The 22,895-nt window shown below is 59.4% G+C and overlaps 1 protein-coding gene across 2 annotated transcripts in view; it reads right to left on the bottom strand.

Moving 5' to 3' along the window:
* Window positions 1-5,155: 5,155 nt before the first annotated feature.
* The window catches only part of LOC127587227 (B-cell receptor CD22-like), a 47,065-nt gene continuing 29,325 nt past the window's right edge, over window positions 5,156-22,895 (bottom strand). The window contains exons 12-18 of one of the 2 annotated variants that reach the window (XM_052045481.1): window positions 17,431-17,697; window positions 15,765-16,031; window positions 9,681-9,774; window positions 8,688-8,769; window positions 7,644-7,789; window positions 6,540-6,630; window positions 5,156-5,733 (exon numbers count right to left, since the gene is read on the bottom strand). In XM_052045481.1, coding sequence (XP_051901441.1) covers window positions 5,563-5,733; window positions 6,540-6,630; window positions 7,644-7,789; window positions 8,688-8,769; window positions 9,681-9,774; window positions 15,765-16,031; window positions 17,431-17,697 — 1,118 coding nt within the window. In that variant the 3' untranslated portion in view covers window positions 5,156-5,562. The remainder of the gene's footprint in view (window positions 5,734-6,539; window positions 6,631-7,643; window positions 7,790-8,687; window positions 8,770-9,680; window positions 9,775-15,764; window positions 16,032-17,430; window positions 17,698-22,895) is intronic. The other variant, XM_052045482.1, reaches the window with a different exon arrangement.

Here is a 22,895-nt window from a genome sequence, read left to right as displayed (position 1 = left end):
AGATGGGATGAGGTAGGAGGGGAGGTGGAGGGAGGGTGTGGATGGGAGGAGGAGGCTGTGAGAGAGTGGAAGGGGAGGAGGAGGGGAAGAGGGGATGGGGGATGAGGGGTAGGTGAGGCCAAAGGGAGATGACACAAGGTTGAGGTGGGAGGGAAGTGGAGGGAAGGATCTCAGCCAGGAAAGACACTCACCAGACCCACTCCCTGATTCCAGAACAGGATTCCCAGATTCCAGGACCCAGTTCCCACATTCCCTGATTCAGGGGCCTGGTTCCCCGATCAGATTCCAGAATTGGATTCTTGGATTCCCTAATTCCAGAACTGGATTCCCATATTCCTGAACCAGATTCCCTGATTCCAGAACCAGATTCCCAAACCAGACTCCTGAACCGGATTCTCATATTCCCAAACCAGATTCCCTGATTTCAGAACCATATTCCCAGATTCCCTTATTCCAGAGCCGGATTTGATTCCTGAACTGGATTCCCTGATCCTTGAACCAGATTCCCAGATTCCCAATCCGGATTCCTGGATTCCATTTCCTGGCTCCCAGCCCCTTCCGCAGAATAACCCCTGCCCTGTGTTCACAGGCCAGCGTCCGTCTTTCCAGGAGCTGTTGATCCCGGCGTTGGGAAGCGCGGCCGGAACGCTGATCCTGACACTGCTGTTCTGCCAGATCCTCCTGTGCTGCTCGAGGTGAGGAGATGTCCCGTCCGGCAGGGGAAGCCCCTCTGTCCCCGCTGGGACACCAGCAACCTCCACCCGCCCCCCGCCCCCCCCCAAACAAACCCCAAGGGGGCAGCTTGTCCGCACACTGCAAGATGCCACATGGTCCCGATCGTTGTTCCTGGGGGTATTGGAGGCGGTAAATCTTGATACCTTCAACAGTGGCCAAAGGGAGCTCCGATACCACCCTCACCGGCCCCGACAAACCCTGGAGTGGTGAACCCTCCAGCCTCCGCCTCCTGCCCCGTTCCCACTCCCTCCTGGTCCGCCTCCTGCCCTTCCTCCCATTTCCCCACTTTTGCCTCCATCCTCTTACCCCCCTCTCTGCTCCCACTGCCCCTCCCTGTCCCGCTTCTCCCCCCTCCCAATTTCTCTCTCTGCCCCCTCCCACCGTCCCTCTCACTCTTTCTGCTCCCACCCCCTCCCTCCTAATCGCCCTCTCCCGCTCTCCCCCTCTCTGCTCCCCCTCCCCTCCTCCTCCCCATCTCTCTCTGCTCCTCACCACTCTCCCCCTCCTCCTCCTCCTCGCCCTCATACCCCCTCCCCCCTCTTGTTCCCTCTCCCCCTCTCCCCGACCCCTGTCCCCCTCTCCCTCTGCCTCCTCTCCCCCTCCCTTCTCTTTTGCCTCCCTCTCTCTGCTCCCGTGCTCTTTCTCTCCCGCTTCTCACTGTCTCTCACCATCATCCTGTATCACGTAGACGTGTGTTCCTTATTCCCTCCTCCCTCCCGCCTCCTTCCCTCCGACTCTCACCCTCTGGTTCTTTCATCTGCTCAAATCTCCTTCCTCTCACCTCTCTATACCCCCCCCCCTCTCACTACCCTCTTTCTCTCTATCCCCCTCCCTCTCTCTCTCCCCAATTTCATATCACTCCCCTCTCCGTCCCCCTCTTCCCTGTCCTCTGTCAACTTACACGATGCTCCCGGTGTGGGTCTGACCCAGGGATACGGAGACCGGAACTGTGCACGGTGCTCCCGGTGTGGGTCTGACCCAGGGATACGGAGACCGGAACTGTGCACGGTGCTCCCGGTGTGGGTCTGACCCAGGGATACGGAGACGGGGAGCTGTGCACGGTGCTCCCGGTGTGGTCTGACCCAGGGATACGGAGACCGGAACTGTGCACGGTGCTCCCGGTGTGGGTCTGACCCAGGGATACGGAGACTGGAACTGTGCACGGTGCTCCCGGTGTGGGTCTGACCCAGGGATACGGAGACCAGGAACTGTGCACAGTGCTCCCGGTGTGGGTCTGACCCAGGGATACGGAGACCGGGAACTGTGCACGGTGCTCCCGGTGTGGGTCTGACCCAGGGATACGGAGACCGGAACTGTGCACGGTGCTCCCGGTGTGGGTCTGACCCAGGGATACGGAGACGGGGAGCTGTGCACGGTGCTCCTGGTGTGGTCTGACCCAGGGATACGGAGACCGGAACTGTGCACGGTGCTCCTGGTGTGGTCTGACCCAGGGATACGGAGACCGGAACTGTGCACGGTGCTCCCGGTGTGGTCTGACCCAGGGATACGGAGACTGGAACTGTGCACGGTGCTCCTGGTGTGGGTCTGACCCAGGGATACGGAGACGGGGAGCTGTGCACGGTGCTCCTGGTGTGGTCTGACCCAGGGATACGGAGACCGGAACTGTGCACGGTGCTCCCGGTGTGGTCTGACCCAGGGATACGGAGACCGGAACTGTGCACGGTGCTCCCGGTGTGGTCTGACCCAGGGATACGGAGACTGGAACTGTGCACGGTGCTCCCGGTGTGGTCTGACCCAGGGATACAGAGACTGGAACTGTGCACGGTGCTCCCGGTGTGGTCTGACCCAGGGATACGGAGACTGGAACTGTGCACGGTGCTCCCGGTGTGGGTCTGACCCAGGGATACGGAGATGGCGGGTGGTTTACTATGTCTGCAGTGACCTCTCCGCACCAGGTCCCCCCTCTCTCGGGGGTCCGTCGGTCGATGATGATGATGTACGTTTGTTATTTCAGGAGGTCAAAACCAGTCCGAAGGGAATCGACAGAAATGCAGGTGCTGACAGCGGATCCCAGTCCTGAGGACGGAGCGGGAGCCATCTATTCATCCCCACAGCACCATCCATCGGAGCGCACACCCTCCCTCACCGTGAGTCCTCCTGGCACTGGCTGATGGCACGTCCACACCCTCCCTCTGGAAAACCCCAGGAGACTGCCCTGTACACCATCACTCTCTGTCCTCCTTCCTCCCATGTCCTTCCCCCTCCTCTTCCTCCCCCGCCTCTTCCCCCTCCCTTACCCCCTCCCCCCTCCCTCGCCCTCTTCCCCTCCCACTCTCCGATTTCCCCCCTCCCCCTCTTCCCCTTCCCCAACCCCTCTCCCCCTCAGCCCCTCTCCCTCTCCTCCACTCCTTCCCCATTCTTCCCCGCCCCCAGTTCTGTCTCCCCCGCCCCCAGTTCTGTCTCCCCCACCCCCGACCACATTTCCAGCGAGGGTTCAGGACCCTGGGTCCAGACCATTGAGTGGTGACGGGGTGAGGGGGGGGGGTGGAGGGAGAGATCGGTGGGTGGGTCGGGGCATGGGAGGGGTTCAGGAATTCCCTCCCCAAAAATATTTCCATCTGAGGTGGTGTGGGGGTCAATCGAAGCTTCTGGGACCCCGATTGATGGGGGGATTTGGGTGTGGGGGGATGGGGAGACATAGGGGCTGGGTGCAGTGCAGGCACAGATCACCACCACTGAGACAGACTCGACCGTCCTCTGCCATCCCCTCCAGTGGGGCCGAATGTCATCGGCTATCCTCCCTAGAGGGGCCGAGTGTCCTCTCTTGTTCCCCTCTGGTGGGGCCAAACTCCCTCTGCTAACCCCTCTGGTGGGGCCGAACATCCTCTGTTATCCCCTCTAGAGGGGCCCTGTGATCTCTCGTATCCTCTCCGGAGAGGCCGAATGTCCTCTGCTATCCCCTCTGGTGGGGTCTAACGTCCTCTGCTATACCCTTTTGAGGGGCTGAATGACCTCTCCTCTCCCGGAGGGGCCTAATGTCCTCTGCTATCCCCTCTTCAGGGGCCGAATGACCTCTTATCCCCTCTTGAGGGGCCTGGCGATCTCTCCCATCCACTCTGGAGGGACCGAACGTCCTCGCCTATCCCCTATGGAGGGGCCGAATGCCATTATCACCTCTAGAGGGGCCCAGAGACCTCTGTTATCCCCTCAGGAGTGGCCGAACGAGCTCTCCTATCCCCTCTGAAGACGGCCTTGGAGCAATGCCCCCGGGTGACTGACCGCTCTTCCCTCTCTCTCTCTCTGGGACAGATGGAGGAGGGAGAGCCGTGCCCGGAGGACGGGGCAGAGGAGGGCAACACGGATGATGCCGGCCCCCCGCCGGAGCAGAACGGGGAGGTGGGAGCGGCTGCCGGCGATGAGGATGCCGAGCTACATTACGCCTGCATCGACTTCTCCAAGTCCCGCACGTCGGACGAGATAGTCGGGGTCCGGGACAGCACCCAGTATGCCCAGATCAAACCGCAGTGACCACTGCCCTGGGGAGGGAGGAGGGAAGGGTCGGGGGGGTGGGGGTGGGGGAGGTGTGTTGTCCCCGTGTTCCCCGGAACGACCAGACCTCGACGGACAGTGAAAGTCTACTCCTTAGAGTGGCCGCCCTTCGAATTCCTCGCTGGTTAAATCCACCGGCGCCGAACTTTCCTTCGAGAGGTCGCGGAATGAAGCAGAAGAGACTCGGAACTTCGAGCAGCGCCTGCGGAGGGCGACCCAGCCGACGTTTTGGGCCCCGCACCCTCCATCGGAGGGAAAATTCTGTGGAAGTTGAGGGAGGAGGGACGGGGAAAGGCGGGAAAGCATAAGACCTGAGGAAATACCTGCAGTGCGTAAAGACCAAGTGCGTCAATTGCAACCGACGGAGCTTGTTCTTCGGCCCACAGACGCTGCCCAACCTTTTGAGTCTTTCTAGACTTTCTCTTATTTTTATTTCAGATTTCCAGCATCTGCAGTTTTCCTTCTTTTTTGTTCCCACTTTCTGGAATTTTTCACCAACCAGGGACATGAGACAATATCTAACTGTTCAGGACATTGCAGTAGAAGGGGAGGTGATGTGAGGAGATTGGTTGAGCTCTTTGGGGGAACTGGCAGCTTTCTTCCGCCCCTGGAGAAGATGGGGTGGCTGGGGGGTAAATCTTTGCCTCAGGAATTTGGGGTGGAGGGCGGGGGGGGGGGTTAGGAGCACCCCTGCTCTTCCTGCCCCAGAAGCACTGTGTGTGACTGGGGTGTCTCGGGCTAATACAGCGTTGTGTGTCTAATGCTGTCGGGTGCTATTGTCTCCTTCATAGTGTGGAAGGGGGTCCACCGGGAAGCGCAACCCAGGCCATCCGGCCCATCTTCTGTGTGCCAACCCCTCCCCCGTTCCCCCCCAGAGGGTTGGTCTGGGATTGTCTGACGTTTCAAACGCCTGATTGTCCCCCTTCTGAACATCTTCCCCACCCATCCCAGATAATCTAAACCACACCCCTTCTGGCCCCTACACCCCTCCCCGTCTCTGTGACCCCCCTCCCTCCCCTACACACCTCCCCGTCTCTGTGACCCCCCCTCCCTCCCCTACACGCCTCCCCGTCTCTGTGAACCCCTCCCCTCGCTCCACCTTTGACGCCCTGAACAGTATTCCCTCCCTCTCCCTCTCTGCCCCTCCCTCCTCCGTCACCTCTCCTTCCCCCACCCCCCATCCCACCCCCCCACCCCCCCCATGAGAACTGGATTCCATTTTATTGAACAATCACATTTGGCAGTGGTGGGGCCCCCCACACCACCCGGAGTCTCTCGCGTTCAGGGCAGAGAGCCATCAGTCCGGCAGGGGAGGGGTTAACGGCGCAGGTTGGTGTACTCGATGCTGTCTTCCGAGGGTCTGCGGAGCAGGCTGGGCTTGGACGGCGGGGGAAGGACCACGGTGGTGTAGCTGATCTCCTCATCGCTCTCGTCGTCCGCCCGGGCGCAGAGGTGGCCGATGTTCTCGTAATCATCGCTGGTCTGGGTCTGCAACGGAGCAAGGGAGGGGGGTTACAGGATGGTCGGAGATCGAGGGAGCGCCGTGCTGCGGGATGGGCGGTGAGGAGGGAGAGCTGTGGGAGGGGCAGCGGGGAGGGAAGGCTGGGGGAGGGGGCGGTGACGAGGGAGCGCCTCGCTGTGGGAGGGGCGGTGAGGAGGGAGCGCCTCGCTGGCGGGGGGAGAAGATGATTCAGGTGGCCAAATTTATTGTCAAACGGGCGGTGTAGGGATAAGCACCAACTGAGGGGGTGTAGGGGAGGGAGGGGGTCACGGAGACGGGGAGGGGTGTAGGGGAGGGAGGGGGTCACGGAGACGGGGAGGGGTGTAGGGGAGGGAGGGGGTCACGGAGACGGGGAGGGGTGTAGAGGCCGGTGGGGGTCACGGAGACGGGGAGGCGTGTAGGGGAGGGAGGGGGGTCGGAGACGGGGAGGCGTGTAGGGGAGGTAGGGGGTCACGGAGACGGGGAGGGGTGTAGGGGAGGGAGGGGGGTCGGAGACGGGGAGGGGTGTAGGGGAGGGAGGGGGGTCGGAGACGGGGAGGGGTGTAGGGGAGGGAGGGGGGTCGGAGACGGGGAGGGGTGTAGGGGAGGGGGGTCGGAGACGGGGAGGCGTGTAGGGGAGGGACGGGGGTCACGGAGACGGGGAGGGGTGTAGGGGAGGGAGGGGTTCACGGAGACGGGGAGGGGTGCCGAACTCCTGTATTGAACATCCTGATGAACCCCCCCGCCAACTCCGGGATCCAACCTCTTGTTGCCACCGCGCCATATTGCTCGCCCACGGTGCTGGTCTCCGTACCTTGGTCGGCCGCGGCTGGACACACACTTGGCTGTAAACCACACCGGGCTCGCCCCTGATCTTGATGTCCGGATCCCTCGAACCCGCCGTCCTGGGAAATCCAAAGGAAGTGAACGTCAGAGAGTTCATCCCATCCCGACCCATCCCAGAGGCTTCGGTCACCCCGACTGCTCGCTCAACCACACCGTGCTGGTCAAGAGCCCCCACACCCCTCCCCGTCTCTGTGACCCCCTCTGGCCCTCACATCTCCTTGTGCACATCCCGGAAGTCCCCATGTTAAGAAACCTGCCCCGCACGGTATTATTATCCCGACCAGTATTTACGGGATGGTGTCCAGCTTCTTGAGAGTTGTTGGAACCGCACTTGCCCCAGCAAGTGTAGATTGGAGAAAGATAATGCGGCGGATGTGGAGTGCATGGACTAACTCCATCCAGGCCAGTGGGGAGTGTCCCGTCACACTCCTGATGTGTGGATGGGGGAACAGGTAATGTGGCGGATGTGGAGTGCATGGACTAACTCCATCCAGGCCAGTGGGGAGTGTCCCGTCACACTCCTGATGTGTGGATGGGGGAACAGGTAATGTGGCGGATGTGGAGTGCATGGACTAACGCCACCCAGGCCAGTGGGGAGTGTCCCGTCACACTCCTGATGTGTGGATGGGGGAACAGGTAATGTGGCGGATGTGGAGTGCATGGACTAACTCCATCCAGGCCAGTGGGGAGTGTCCCGTCACACTCCTGATGTGTGGATGGGGGAACAGGTAATGTGGCGGATGTGGAGTGCATGGACTAACTCCATCCAGGCCAGTGGGGAGTGTCCCGTCACACTCCTGATGTGTGGATGGGGGAACAGGTAATGTGGCGGATGTGGAGTGCATGGACTAACGCCACCCAGGCCAGTGGGGAGTGTCCCGTCACACTCCTGATGTGTGGATGGGGGAACAGGTAATGCGGCGGATGTGGAGTGCATGGACTAACTCCATCCACGCCAGTGGGGAGTGTCCCACAACACTCCTGACATGTGGATGGGGGACAGGCTTTGGGTATTTGTCCAGGTTCTAATGTGTCGGTGGGGACGGACTTGATCTTCCAGACGATTTCTCACCAGGCAGTGTCCGTGTGCGGGGCGCTCCTCTTCCTGTTGGGTCCGTGGTGGAAGCTGACGGAGGCGTGAATGCTCTCCTCTGGGGCCGACTGTCCATGCGCGTTTTCTGTCAGCACCATGTTCTCATACACTGTTCTCTCACGGGGCTGTGGGGGCAGAGAGCGGGGCACTGATACCGGACACGGGACACGGGATCGGACACAGGAAATGATCACAGAACCCCCCCCCCCCCGCCCCGCCACCACCACCACCACCCCCACCCCAGCTAGGGTCGACCCCAGGACCAGTCCTCGCTGGTGGATTCAGTTTCCCCTCGACCTCTGTACTCACCCCTTCTCTGCACCCTCTTCATCCAACGTACACAGCTCCCTCTCCCCCACTCCCCCTCTCTCACCGTCTGCCACTTCCTCTCCCCTCCCTCTCTCTCCCCCTCTCCCTCCCCACCCCAAACTCTCTCCCCACCCCTCTCTCCCCATCCCCTCTCCCCACCCACTCTCTCCCCCCACTCTCTCTCTCCGCACTCTTTCCCCACCCTCCCTCTCCCCACTCTCCCCCACCCTCTCTCCCCACTCCCTCTCTCTCCCCTCCCCACTCCCCCACTCTCCCTCCACACCAGCACACTCTCTCTCCCCCACCCTCTCTCCCCCTCTCCCTCCACACCAGCACACTCTCTCTCCCCCACCCTCTCTCCCCCTCTCCCTCCACACCAGCACACTCTCTCTCCCCCACCCTCTCTCCCCCTCTCCCTCCACACCAGCACACTCTCTCTCCCCCACCCTCTCTCCCCCTCTCCCTCCACACCAGCACACTCTCTCTCCCCCACCCTCTCTCCCCCTCTCCCTCCACACCAGCACACTCTCTCTCCCCCACCCTCTCTCCCTCTCTACCCCCACACCAGCACACTCTCCACACCCTGAATAGTTTCATTACTCTCTGATCTTCCGGCACAGATTGGAATTGGATGGGGAGGCAGGGCAGAAGTGATGGGGAATAGAATCGGTGGAGGGGCCGAATATCCGGCTCTGGGTGGGGTCGGAGACCTACCTTGGGCTTGTTGACGACACTGTAGACCACATTGGTGGCGTCTGTGCTCCAGTGACTGAGGGAGTCCTGCCGCTTCTTCCTGCTGGAGGCAAGAGTCAATCACAAGGGTAGAACACAGCCTCAACAGCACATGTCCGCCTGCACCGCGGCTGTCCGGAGGCATTCCGGGTGGAGATCGCTACCCGGACTTCGCAAGGTTCGCCACCTGTTCCCGTGAACAATGAGCAACCCAAGGGATACAGACAGGGAACTGTGCACGGTGCCCCCGGTGTGGTCTGACCCAGGGATACGGAGACCGGAACTGTGCACGGTGCTCCCAGGGTGGTCTGACCCAGGGATACGGAGACCGGAACTGTGCACGGTGCTCCCGGGGTGGGTCTGACCCAGGGATACAGAGACTGGGAACTGTGCACGGTGCTCCCAGGGTGGTCTGACCCAGGGATACAGAGACTGGGAACTGTGCACGGTGCTCCCGGGGTGGTCTGACCCAAGGATACAGAGACTGGGAACCGTGCACGGTGCCCCCGGTGTGGTCTGACCCAGGGATACGGAGACTGGAACTGTGCATGGTGCTCCCAGTGTGGTCTGACCCAGGGATACGGAGACCGGAACTGTGCACGGTGCTCCCAGGGTGGTCTGACCCAGGGATACGGAGACCGGAACTGTGCACGGTGCTCCCGGGGTGGGTCTGACCCAGGGATACAGAGACTGGGAACTGTGCACGGTGCTCCCAGGGTGGTCTGACCCAGGGATACAGAGACTGGGAACTGTGCACGGTGCTCCCGGGGTGGTCTGACCCAAGGATACAGAGACTGGGAACCGTGCACGGTGCCCCCGGTGTGGTCTGACCCAGGGATACGGAGACTGGAACTGTGCATGGTGCTCCCAGTGTGGTCTGACCCAGGGATACGGAGACCGGAACTGTGCACGGTGCTCCTGGCGTAGTCTATAAAACTTGCATCTCGACAACCAAGGACTCTCAGAAGTACTTACCGTCTGTAGTAAAGGATCCCTGCTACGATTAGGATCAGGATGATGACAATGATAACCGGTGTTAGGCCGATGGCGACCTTTTTCCTGTAACTCCCTGCAAGTGATTGAACGTAATTAACAAGTGCAGTGGCTCGCAGCACCAGACGCGCTCATCCACAAACCCCACCCAGTGACCGCCCTCTTCCCAAGAAGGACTGGCACCTTCCCCTGGGAATATTGTCCCATTGAAATATATCCACGCTGCCCTTCCCATCGCCGCCTGGGACCCCATTCCTAAACTGAAACTTACCCACCAACAAGAGCCACAAAACATCCCCAGCCCTGTAGAGGGCGGGGAGGAGAGATTGGATAGAACAGCAAAGCGCAGAGACCTTCCGATGGGCGGCGCATTTGGCCACTGCCTCGGCGCGCCGGAGACCCGGGTTCGATCCCGACCTCCGGCGCTGTGTGTGTGTGTGTGTGTGTGTGTGTGTGTGTGTGTGTGTGTGTGTGTGTGTGTGTGTGTGTGTGTGTGTGTGTGTGTGTGAGTGAGAGAGAGAGTGAGTGTGTGAATCAGGGGATGGGTGTGAAAGGGTGTTTGATGGCCAGCACAGAGTCGATGGGCCGAAGGGCCTGTTCTCTCTCTCTCTCTATTCCTCTGGGTTTGATCGGAGTTCTTCCAACGTTGACCTTGACACGGCGCCAATTCACTGACGGAGAGAGACAGGGAGAGAGAGAGAGAGAGAGCGAGGGACAAACCCGGGATTGCTCGGCTGGTGTGGACACCGGCCGGCAGATACTTACAGGGGACCCGTAGCCTGATTCCCTGAGACGTCTGGGTCCTGGAGTCCACACTGACCAGACAGTAGTACACGCCCTGCCCTGCGGTTAAGCCGTAGAGGTGAAGGCGGTGGCTGGTTGTTCCCACGGTGGTGTTGGTAATCCCGTCGCTCCGGAGCCAGCGGTAGGTCTTCACCGGAGGGTAGCTGTCACTGCGGCAGGTCAGGGTGATGTTCCCCCCTTCCCGGACCAGGTTCAGCGGCGCAGACACGGAGACCCGGGTGTTTCTGGGACCATCTGGAAGCAAGGACAGCCGATGGGAGCCCAGGGTCACCGGGGAGCGGGCGGGGAGAGCAGCGCACTCGGGAGGGGAGAGAGAGGGAGGGGGAAGAGAGATGGGGGGGGGGGGGGGAAGAGAGAGAGAGAGTGTGTGTGTCAATTCTGGGGTCCGGGCTGCTGGAGGAAGGCGGAGAGGTTCGAGTGGGCACAGAAATAAGGGTGTATGGGGTTACAGGGACGGGGGGGGGGGGGTGTAGGGGCCGGAGGGGGTCAGTGATAGGGGAGGGAGGGGGTTACAGAGACGGGGAGGGGTGTAGGGGCCGGATGGGGTCGCAGAGACGGGGAGGGGTGTAGGGGCCGGAGGGGGTCGCAGAGACGGGGAGGGGTGTAGGCTGCTGGACGGGATGGGGTCACAGAGACGGGGAGGGGTGTAGGGGTAGAGGGGGTTTACAGAGACGGAGAGGGGTGTAGGGAGCAGAGGGGAGGGGGTCACAGAGATGGGGAGGGGTGTAGGGGTAGAGGGGGTTTACAGAGACGGAGAGGGGTGTAGGGAGCAGAGGGGAGGGGGTCACAGAGATGGGGAGGGGTGTAGGGGCTGGAGGGGGTCACAGAGATGGGGAGGGGTGTAGGGGAGGGTAACGTTGGGGGAGGGGTCATTCCGCTCTGTTGCTGGACTGACACCCAGTGTCCAGTCTGCGAGGTACTGGGGTTGAACCGCCTCTGGCTCCGTGCGGCCGGTGTGAGGGAGCAAGGGACGGGTGAAGGGAGGGAGAAGACCTCCAGGGAAAAAGAACGGGGAGAGCTGGAGCAGGTCCCACACCCCACCCCACAAACCCCCGGAGATAAGAGAGAGAGAGTGGGAGAGAGAGAGACAGGCGAAGGCTGCCACAGTCGATCAGCTGCACCGGAGCTGGAGGAGGTGAAGGGGCACGTTGGTTGGCGTCGGTTCCCCTTTCCCGGTTTTGTTCCTCTTCTCATTCCAGGAATTCCAAGTTACTCACACAACACTTCGACCTGGAGGGTCCTGGATCGGCTGCTCCCGACACTGTTGGTGGCGCCGCAGCTGTAGTTCCCGGCGTCACTTGAATGCAGGTGGCTGAGGGTGAGCTCCGGGCCGCTGCCCTGCAGAGGTTGGGGTGGACCGGCGCCTCTGTACCAGGAGTACTGCGGAGGCGGACTGCCCTTCGAGCGACACCGCAGTGTCAGGGACGCTCCTTCCCTCACCTGTCCCGAGGTTTCACTGGACACAATCTCCGTGTCCCTCGGAGCATCTGGAAAACGAGACACATCCTTGGGCAGGAGGTGGCAGCTTCCAGTGACGTTCTTCCCGGTGGAGCAGTAAATGAGGAGGGTCAGGTTCAATCCCGACCGCTGGCACTGTCTGTGTTGGTGCGTGTGTATCTGTGCGTGTGCCTGGGTGGGTCTGTGTTGGTGTGCCTGTGTATCTGTGCGTGTGCCTGGGTGGGTCTGTGTTGGTGTGCCTGTGTATCTGTGCGTGTGCCTGGGTGGGTCTGTGTTGGTGTGCCTGTGTATCTGTGCGTGTGCCTGGGTGGGTCTGTGTTGGTGTGCCTGTGTATCTGTGCGTCTGCCTGGGTGGGTCTGCGTTGGTGTGCCTGTGTATCTGTGCGTCTGCCTGGGTGGGTCTGCGTTGGTGTGCCTGTGTATCTGTGCGTGTGCCTGGGTGGGTCTGTGTTGGTGTGCCTGTGTATCTGTGCGTGTGCCTGGGTGGGTCTGCGTTGGTGTGCCTGTGTATCTGTGCGTGTGCCTGGGTGGGTCTGTGTTGGTGTGCCTGTGTATCTGTGCGTGTGCCTGGGTGGGTCTGTGTTGGTGTGCCTGTGTATCTGTGCGTGTGCCTGGGTGGGTCTGTGTTGGTGTGCCTGTGTATCTGTGCGTCTGCCTGGGTGGGTCTGTGTTGGTGTGCGAGTGTATCTGTGCGTGTGCCTGGGTGGGTCTGTGTTGGTGTGCGAGTGTATCTGTGCGTGTGCCTGGGTGGGTCTGTGTTGGTGTGCGAGTGTATCTGTGCGTGTGCCTGGGTGGGTCTGTGTTGGTGTGCGAGTGTATCTGTGCGTGTGCCTGGGTGGGTCTGTGTTGGTGTGCGAGTGTATCAGTGCGTGTGCCTGGGTGGGTCTGTGTTGGTGTGCGAGTGTATCTGTGCGTGTGCCTGGGTGGGTCTGTGTTGGTGTGCCTGTGTATCTGTGCGTGTGCCTGGGTGGGTCTGTGTTGGTGTGCGAGTGTATCTGTGCGTGTGCCTGGGTGGGTCTGTGTTGGTGTGCCTGTGTATCTGTGCGTGTGCCTGGGTGGGTCTGTGTTGGTGTGCGAGTGTATCTGTGCGTGTGCCTGGGTGGGTCTGTGTTGGTGTGCCTGTGTATCTGTGCGTGTGCCTGGGTGGGTCTGTGTTGGTGTGCCTGTGTATCTGTGCGTGTGCCTGGGTGGGTCTGTGTTGGTGTGCCTGTGTATCTGTGCGTGTGCCTGGGTGGGTCTGTGTTGGTGTGCCTGTGTATCTGTGCGTGTGCCTGGGTGGGTCTGTGTTGGTGTGCCTGTGTATCTGTGCGTGTGCCTGGGTGGGTCTGTGTTGGTGTGCCTGTGTATCTGTGCGTGTGCCTGGGTGGGTCTGTGTTGGTGTGCCTGTGTATCTGTGCGTGTGCCTGGGTGGGTCTGTGTTGGTGTGCCTGTGTATCTGTGCGTGTGCCTGGGTGGGTCTGTGTTGGTGTGGGAGTGTATCTGTGCGTCTGCCTGGGTGGGTCTGTGTTGGTGTGCCTGTGTATCTGTGCGTGTGCCTGGGTGGGTCTGTGTTGGTGTGCCTGTGTATCTGTGCGTGTGCCTGGGTGGGTCTGTGTTGGTGTGTGTGGTTTACCCCGGGTTCTCCGATTTCCTCCCACGTCCCGAAAAAAGACGTGCGGGGTGGGTGGGTTAATCATTGGCTGTAAGTTCCCCTTCAATGTGTGGGTGAGGGGGAGAATCCAGAGGGAGATGATGGGGATGTGGGGGAAATGAAACTGTTGAGAATCAGCAGAGACGCGATGGGCCAAAGGGCCTGTCCCCATGCTGGGTCACTCTGTGATCTCTCCTGCCCTGTGTCTGGATGTTGCCTTCTACAGGAGGCGCTGCGTCAAGAAGGCAACGTCCGCCATTAAAGATCCCCCCACCATCCGGGCCGTGCCAACTTCCCGCAGCTCCCATCGGGCAGGAGGTATAGAAGCCTGAAGTCCCCACACCACCAGGTTCAGGGACATAGAACATAGAACAGTACAGGCCCTTCGGTCCACAATGTTGTGCCGACCTTTAAACCTCGCCTAGGACTATCTCACCCCTTCCTCCCACATATCCCTCTATTTTAAATTCCCCCATATGCTTATCTAGCAATCTCTTGAACTTGACCAATGTACCTGCCTCCACCACCACCCCAGGCAGCGCATTCCACGCCCCAACCACTCTCTGGGTAATAAACCTCCCTCTGATATCCCCCCGCGCAATCCATATTAAGAGGAATGGATAGAGTGGACAGCCATGCCCTCTTGTATTGAGCATTGGTGCCCTGGGAAAGAGGTGCTGGCTGTCCACTCTATCCATTCCTCTTAATATTTTGTACAATCATGTCTCCTCTCACCCTCCTTCTCCCCAAAGAGTAAAGCCCCAGCTCCCTTAGCCTCTCCTCATAATGCATCCTCTCTAAACCAGGCAGCATCCTGGTAAATCTCCTCTGCACCCTTTCCAACGTTTCCACATCCTCCCTAAAATGAGGTGACCAGAACTGGACACAGTACTCCAAGTGCGGTCTAACCAGAGTTAGAGCTGGGGAACAGCGACTTCCCTTCAACCATTCTGTTCTTGAACCGACCGGCACAATCCTGATCACTGCCTCAGTACAGCAACACTGGGACCACTTTGCACTGCAGTGGACTTTTTTGTTCTAATTGTGTTCTTTCTTGTAAAAATCGTGTAAAAAATTTATTTAGTTGATGTTTTTCTCGTGAATTTTGTGTCTGTGATACTGCAGCAAGGAAGTTTTTCATTGCACCTGTGCACATGTGGACGTGCATCTGACAGTAAACTCGACCTTGACTTTAACCATTGAACCCTCCCCTCTCAGAAGTGCAGCCACTTCAATTGATCATCTTCCTATGCATGGGGGGGGGCAAGGAGTGGGAGGGGGTCATCTTAGATCTAAAGTGGGCTGTTGTGTCCCTGGTTCCTTCCCCACACCAGCTCCTCCTGCACTTGTTGTCCGTCACCCCCTCCCCATCTTCCCCTCTCCACCCCCCCCACCCCACAATCACACACGTCCCCATAAGGCCGCACCTGGTCTAACAGCGGACCCCTCCCTGGGAGAGTGAGCCCCACATTCCTCACACATGAGGGTGTTGTTGTCCCGAAATTCCCAGGACCTCTTCCCTACTCATAGTAACCCACAGCACGCTGCCGAGGGATGTGGTGTATACACCCCCACCTCCCCCCCTCACACACACACATATACACACACACAGGGAGCCTGACATGCTTTGATAGGGTGTTAGGGCAGGGGTTAGGGGTCAGGGGTTAGGGCAGAACCTCTGGGTTAGGGGTCAGAGGTTATTGGTCAGGGAAGGGGTTAGGGTTAGGGGTCAGTGCAGAGATTTTGGTTGGGGTCAGGTTAGGGGTTATGGGTTAGAGAAGGGGTTAGGGGTAAGGGGTTAGGGCAGAACCTATGGGTTAGGGCAGTGTTAAGGGGTCAGGGGTTATTAGTCAGGGAAAGGGTTAGGGGTCAGAGCAGAGATTTAGCTTGGGGTCAGGGGAGGGTTAGGGGTCAGGGGTTAGGGCAGAACTTATGGGTCAGGGCAGCATTAAGGGGTCAAGGTTTATTGGTCAGGGTGGGGGTTAGTGCAGGGGTTATGGGTTAGGGCTCAGGGCAGGGGTTAGGGGTTGGGGTCAAGGCTGGACCTTAGCATTCGGGCAAAGTTTAGGGGTTACAGCGAGGTTTGGGGGTAGTGGCGGGGTTGGGGTTTGAGGCAGGGTCGGGGTAGCATGTTCGAGGTACGGTTGAGATTTTATCGGAATGTCAACACTTACACTGAACATTAAACCGTTTGGGTCCAGAATCCTGATCTCCAATCCCATTCCTGGCTCTGCAGTAATAGTCACAGGACTCATCCCCGGATGAAAACTGGATCTGAAGTTCAGACGTTGTTCCTTCGAGCCTCTCCTCACGCCCAGAACACACTTTCTTCCACAGATAGGTCTTGGCAGGAGGATTCGCTGCACTCTGGCATTGTAACGTAGCCTGTGCTCCCTCCACCACAGAATCGACCGACTGGATTTTCACATCCATGGGTTTATCTGTGGAGTTTTTAAAGGGAAAAATCTCCCCACTTATTCCGAATCTTTTACGATTCATGCACAAGCGCTCCTGAGTCCCTCTGCACAACAGCATGCTGCAATCTTTCACCATTTAAAAAATAACCTGATCTTCTATTTTTCCTTCCAAAGTGGATGACCTCGCATTTACCGACATTGAATTCCATCTGTCAGACCCTTGCCCACTCACTTAACCTATCTGTATCTCTCTGTAGACTCTCCGCATCCTCTGCTACATCTATTTCTTGGCTTATTGCCTGTGCTACTGTAACGTTATTATTTGGCAGCCTATAGACAACTCCCACCAGCTATTTTTTCCCTTTACTATTCCTGTGACGCTATTACAGTGCCAGGGACCCGGGTTCAATTCCCGCCGCTGTCTGTAAGGAGTTTGTACGTTCTCCCCGTGTCTGCGTGGGTTTCCTCCGGGCGCTCCGGTTTCCTCCCACATTCCAAAGACGTACGGGTTAGGAAGTTGTGGGCGTAGCTATGTTGGTGCCGGAAGCGTGGCGACACTTCCGGGCTGCCCCCCCCCAGAACACTCCACGCAAAAAGATGTATTTCACTGTGTGTTTCGATGTACACGTGACTAATAAAGAAATCTTGTCTTAAGGGGAACTGCAAATGTCGGGTAAATGTTTACAAAACCATCAAAGGGAATCAGAAATGGATGAAAAAGTCATGCCGGCTGACAAAATGTTCCAAGGGCTTTCTGAAAGAGGGGGCACAAAGCGAACTCAGACACCGGTCATGTCTGGTGGAGTCCAGAACCCCCTTCACAAAGGGAGTGGGTGGGTGGGTGGGGAGAGACTGAATGTAGGAGGGAGTGCGGCGAAGGGGGTCAGGGAGGGAACTCAGGGCTCAGGCAGCTGAAGGCACGGCCGCCAATGGGGGGGGGGGGGGTGAGGTGTAGGGGCCGGAGGGGTTCACAGACGAGGAGGTGTGTAGGGGCTGGAGGGGGGGGGGAGGTCACAGATGGGGAGGGGGGTGTGTAGGGGCTGGAGGGGGTCACAGATGGGGTGCGTGGGCCAGAGGGGGATACAAAGGCAGGGAGGGGTGTAGGGGCTGGAGGGGGTCAGAGTTGTGGAGGGGTGTAGGGGGAGGAGGGGGTGATAGGGACGGGGAGGAGTGTGGGTGCCAGAGGGGTTCTCAGAAATGGGGAGGGATGTAGGGGCCGGAGGGGGTGTTGGGGCTGGAGGATGTTACAGTGACAGGGAGGGCTGAATTGTGGAGATATGACATGAGATGACATGTCAGTTGGGATGTGCTGAAACCAGGATTAACGTTGGGGAGGGTGTAAATCACACGGCTTGCTTTGGGTTGGGGGATGAATCAGACCGTGTGTCAGGGAGATGGCGAGAGAGACAATGTCCGTACTTACACTGTACATCGATGTGATGGGGTGGAGACTCCCCCTCACCGATGGAATTCCTCGCTCTGCAGTGATAGTTACAGGAGGCGTCCTCGACTTTGACATGAAATTGGTATTTTATACCATTTCCCCCCAGATCTGTTGACCGAGAGCCACACACCTTCCTCCAGCTGTAGGCTGGTGCTGGGGTGGCATCAGATTCACACGACAGTGTAATGTGTTCACCTACTACAACAGCAGCCCTGGGAGAAATGATTCGCACGTTGGTGGGGGCGTCTGCAGAAAGAAACATCCTTCAGTTAAATCAGACCCCCATATCCCACAGTAATGGGGGGAGACTGGGGAGCGTTGGGATTGAATATCAGCTGGGTGGGGGTGAAAGTCTAACAGGCAATAGAAACCTGTGTCACACACTCCCGGGGTCAGACACAGGGTGAAGCTCCCTCCGCACCATCCCATCACACACTCCCGGGGTCAGACACGGAGTGAAGCTCCCTCCGCACCATCCCATCACACACTCCCGGGGTCAGACACAAGAGTGAAGCTCCCCCTACACCGTCCCGTCACACACTCCCGGGGTCAGACACAAGAGTGAAGCTCCCCCTACACCGTCCCGTCACACACTCCCGGGGTCAGACACAAGAGTGAAGCTCCCCCTACACCGTCCCGTCACACACTCCCGGGGTCAGACACAGAATGGAGCTGTTCTGATCGAGCTGGGAGAAACCGAACGAAAACCTGCGGATAAAATTGTCCAACAACATTGGAGGAGGTGCAGAAGGACTTCTAAACACCTCTGTGAGTGGTTGTTTCACTGTGAGAACTGCTGCTGAAGTTTATCACTGTTTAGGCTGTGTTTATTGGCCTCTGCTGACTACACAGTCCTTCTCACTGCAGCGTTTGGCATTTTGCCAGAAGCTGTTTTACTCCTATGGTGGGGAGGGAATACTCGTTTTGTTTTCCCTCTGTCATCAGGGGAACCCCATCCCTCCTGCCTCGTCGTGTGTCTCTTGTCGGTGTGGGAGTAGGAGTATTCCTTCGACGCCTCAGCTTTTTGCGGCCTTGGAATTTCTCAGGACCGGTGGAGTCTTTCTGGCGTTGGAAGTAGCTGGCATTTTGCCAAGGAAGAGCCGTCGAGTGTGGGGTGTTTCCAACTCCCACGATAACGAAAGATTCCTTCCATCTCGCTGTCTGTTTAGGAAAGGCTACTCTGGGGCTGCCGGTGATATTCTCCAGCTTTGTGAAGCCCCACAACATCGAGGCGAGGCAGCCGGACCGACAGGATCTGCTGACGCAGTAAGACCTGGGGGAGCGGCGAGAAGTTCCGAACTGTTCCGTCTAAAGACACCACTTACTTCCAGCGACATTATCGGCGGGTACTGCTACCTTGACTTGGCAGCTATCCTTCTAGCGGCTTGTTTCTATTTTGGACTGGGTTACCACCACGCCAGACCGGACACCGGCGAGCCGCTGACCTCCGAGGGGTTATGTAAGAGCCGCAGCCTCCTCGGACTACACCCTGTTTCGGGCGATGGAACTCAAGCGAGGGGTGCAATGCATGTTGCCCCCGGAATAACCTTGGAAGTGGTTTCGGAGGCCACAGAGGACCTGGTGCGGGTGGCCTGCTGGCCTCTGAGAAGGAGTTCAAGAAGGCGGTGTTCTATCTGCGGACCGACGACCTCATGCATCGGGCCCTCAGTAGGGGACTCACTGTGGACAAAACACTCCTGCAGCTGGAGCTGGTGACCGCTCCCACACAGTGGATTGTCCCTGGATATGTCAGGCCCTTCACTCCCATTGAGGCCCTCCTTCCCCATCTTGCCCTGTTGGGACAGATACGGTCTGACATCACTGCCGTACGGCACAAATTTAAGCGCCACACCCTCCGCACCGTGATCTCTTTCCGGCGCCAGCTGTTTATGCAGTTGGCCCGGGAGGAGGACGTTGAGGGTCGGTTCACTGTACGGTACGAAGGGGCCAGCTACCAGGTGCACTGGAGCTCTGAGCGGCCCCGGTGCCAAGCGTGCGGGGAGGTGGGGCACTTTCGGAGGGACTGTCCCAATTCCCGGCCCAAGGTTTCCACCTCCGGTACAACTGTTCCCCCTCCCCCTCCCCCTCCCCCTGCGGATCAGGTGGGAGAGCCTGAGACCGTGGGCAGCGCGGGCGTGGGGCGGGACGGAGAGGAGCCGACGTGGACCAGGAAGGTGCGGAGGAAGACCAAGCACCTCCAGAAGCAAACTCCTGGGGACGCAGAGCTCACGCCTACCCCTGCGCCTTGTGCCGGGGATCCCACTTACCCTGAGGGTCAGAGGGGGTCTGTGGGGAGTGCGCAGGTGGTTGGGGTGTTGGAAATCGGGGCTGCCGGAGAACCGGTGGTCCCAACGTCCGTGTTTTCCTCCGGCCTAAAGAGGAGGAGGAGTCTTTCTCCTGGTGGGGTGCAGGGCACAGATGAGCAGGGGTCATCAGAGGGGGCGGGACCCAACGTGGTTAGACCCAGCCTCATTCCCCAGCTGCAGCCTCGTGCCCTGGTGGTCCCCCTGTGGTGGGTGGGGAAGGGAACAGCCCCGGTGACATAGTGCGGGTGGACGTCTCCACTGCCGGTGGTGGCGTTGCCCTGAGCATGGCGGCTGAGACAGCCCTGGAACCCCCCACCCAGGATTTAGTGGATAGCGTCATCTTAGGAGTTGGAATTAATGGAGAGAGTGGTGCGGCAGAGACCAGCCCCTCCCTCTCTCAGGATCTGGCTCCGGGCGGACCCCTAGCACTCCAGTCATCGGGGTCCCCATCGTGCCGGCATTACTGTGCCATGGTTCCCTGGAGGTTTTGGGGGACAGCCCCTCTGCGGCTGTTACCAGTGATGGGACTGAGGCAGAGGTGGAGTTGGCGGGTGGGGCTGAGGTTCCCGCTGCACGGTGTGGGACAAGTGAGCTGGCGATTGCTGGTTCACATGGGGAGGGCACTGAGGACTCTGCCTGCAGTGAGGGGTTGGAAGGGGATTCATTTGACAGTGACATGGATATCCTCACCCCTCACGATGTCCCCATTGATCCCTGTGGAGAAGATTCAAGAGTTTATTCAGACCTCCGAAGGTGCAAAGCACCGCCCTAAATTAGCCTCCCTACGCTGGGACAGCCTACCGAGGCCGGTTAGGTCACTGCGTGTCGCCCTTCGGCAGAAGGGGAAGGGGAAGCGGGCGACCGGGAACAATAGGCACCAGCTTAATACCTCCCTGGATGACCTAAAGAGAGACTCCAGGGCTAGAGGTGGTCACACTCCTTCGGAGGGTAGGGGGTCACCAGGTGGCTCTGGCACTCCCCGTGCCCGCAGGGTGAAGAGCGGCTCTGCTCTCACCAGGAAGGGGAAGGGTGCCAGGGCCTAGTGTGCTCCTGACATGAGATACACCATAGCCAGCCTTACTGTGAACGGCAGCAGGGGTTCTCTCCGTAGGTTCCATACTCTCTCTGTCCTCAAGGAAGTGAGATATGCAGAGAGTCTCCTGCAGGAAACCCACACCACCCCAGGAGATGAATCCACCCGGCTCCTGGGGTGACAGGGAGGGGTCTACATGAGTCACCTCAACACCACCTCCAGTGGGGTGGCGATTCTGTTGGCCCCTGGTTTCCAACCAGAAATCGTGACAGTTCAGGACGTTGTTCCCGGCCGCCTGCTCCACCTCGCCGTGCGCCCGGACGGTGTCCCGCTGCACTTTGTCAACATGTATGCCCTCAGGGCGCGGGGTGCTGCAGACGGGCCTGTTCTGTCAGGTGTCCACCTTGCTCGGCTCCATCGACCCCGGGGACTGCATCATCCTCGGGGGGGGGGGGATTTCAACTGCACCCTCGAGGAGGAGGACCGCTCTGGCCTCCAGCGTGACCCGGCGTCGGCGAAGACCTTGAAGGAGCTCATGGGTTCCTTTGACTTCGTGGACACCTGGCGGAACCTTCACCCTGACCCTGGCGCCTTCTCGAGGAGGTCCAGAGGGGGAGGTTCCCACATAGAGCGTACATTTCCCGGGCGTACGTCTCCCGTGTCTCGGCGGCCTCCATGCGGCCGGGGCCGTGCTCGGACCACCACCTCGTGTGGGCAGAGTTGTCTCTGCCGCGCACGCGGTTGGGGTCTGCGTACTGGCACTTTAACAACCGGCTGCTGGAGGACGGCCGATCCCGGGATTCGTTCAGAGCTTTCTGGACTGCCTGGAGGGAGAAACGGGAGGACTTCTGCTCCCTGAGGCTGTGGTGGGATGTGGGCAAAGCCCAGATCTGGTTTCTATGTCAGGAGTACACTGGGGGGTCGACCAAGGGGCGGGGATCTGAGATCGGGCGACTTGAGAGAGAGCTGCTCGACTTGGAGTCCCGTCTCGGTCTGACCGCTGGGGACCAGAGCCTGTGGCAGGACTACCAGGAGAAGAAGGACGCGCTGAGGGCACTGCAGCTTGAGCGGTCCTGAGGCGCGTACGTGAGGGCACGGATCCAAATGCTGCACGATTTGGACCGTGGCTCACCCTTCTTCTTCTCGTTGGAGAAGCAGCAGGGAGTCCGCAAGCAGCTGGTAGATTTGCTGGCTGCTGACGGCTCCTCTGTCACTGATCTGCCAGGATCACCGAGGAGATCTGTTCCTCTTACAGGGACTTGTTCGCGCCAGACCCATCCAGTGCGGACCCGTGCAGTGTGGTTTGGGAGGGGTTGCTGACAGTCGGGCCGGAGGCAGCGGAGCGGCTGGACTCTCCCTTGACTCGGGCCGAGCTGTCTGTGGCTCTTCAGCAGCTCCGGATGGGAAAGTCCCCTGGCCACAACAGCTTGACCGTCGTTCCTTCAGGCATTCTGGGATGTCCTGGGAAATGATTACGTCCTTGTCCTGGGGGAGAGCTTGGCCACCGGGGAGATGCCCCTTTCGTGGCGGAGAGCTGTCGTGGTCCTGTTGCTCAAGGAGGGAGACCTCCGCCTGTTGAAGAACTGGCGGTCAGTCTCTCTCTTGTACACGGACTACAAGGTCTTCGCCCTGGCAATGGCCAACTGTCTTGGCTTTGTGCTGTGATGGATCATACATCCAGACCAGTCCTATACGGTCCCAGGCCGGTCCATTCAGGACAATGTCCACTTGGTCTGGGACCTGATCCACCTGATCCAGGAGACTAGATCTCCGGCAGCGTTTCTCTCCCTTGACCAGGAGAAGGCATTTGACCGGGTGGATCACGGTTTCCTGGAGGGCATTCGGTGGGCGTTCGGGCTCGGACCGCACTTTGTGGCCCGGGTCCGGCTCTTGTACTCTGCCGCAGAGTGCCTGGTCAAGGCCAACGTTTCGTTGATGGCACCCATTCCCTTTCCGAGAGCAGTATGTCAGGGATGCCCCATGTCCGGCCAGTTGTACGCCTTCTGCGTTGAACCATTCCTGTGTCTCCTTCGGAGGAAGTTGACGGGTCTGGTTCTGCGCGAGCCGGACATGGAGGTCATCCTTTCGGCCTATGCCGAAGACGT

This window comes from Pristis pectinata, chromosome 39, assembly GCF_009764475.1.
Source record: "Pristis pectinata isolate sPriPec2 chromosome 39, sPriPec2.1.pri, whole genome shotgun sequence".
In the NCBI taxonomy this organism is placed as follows: domain Eukaryota; kingdom Metazoa; phylum Chordata; class Chondrichthyes; order Rhinopristiformes; family Pristidae; genus Pristis; species Pristis pectinata.
Note: the sequence above shows the minus strand (reverse complement) of the source record. Positions and strands in the feature narration are given on the sequence as shown.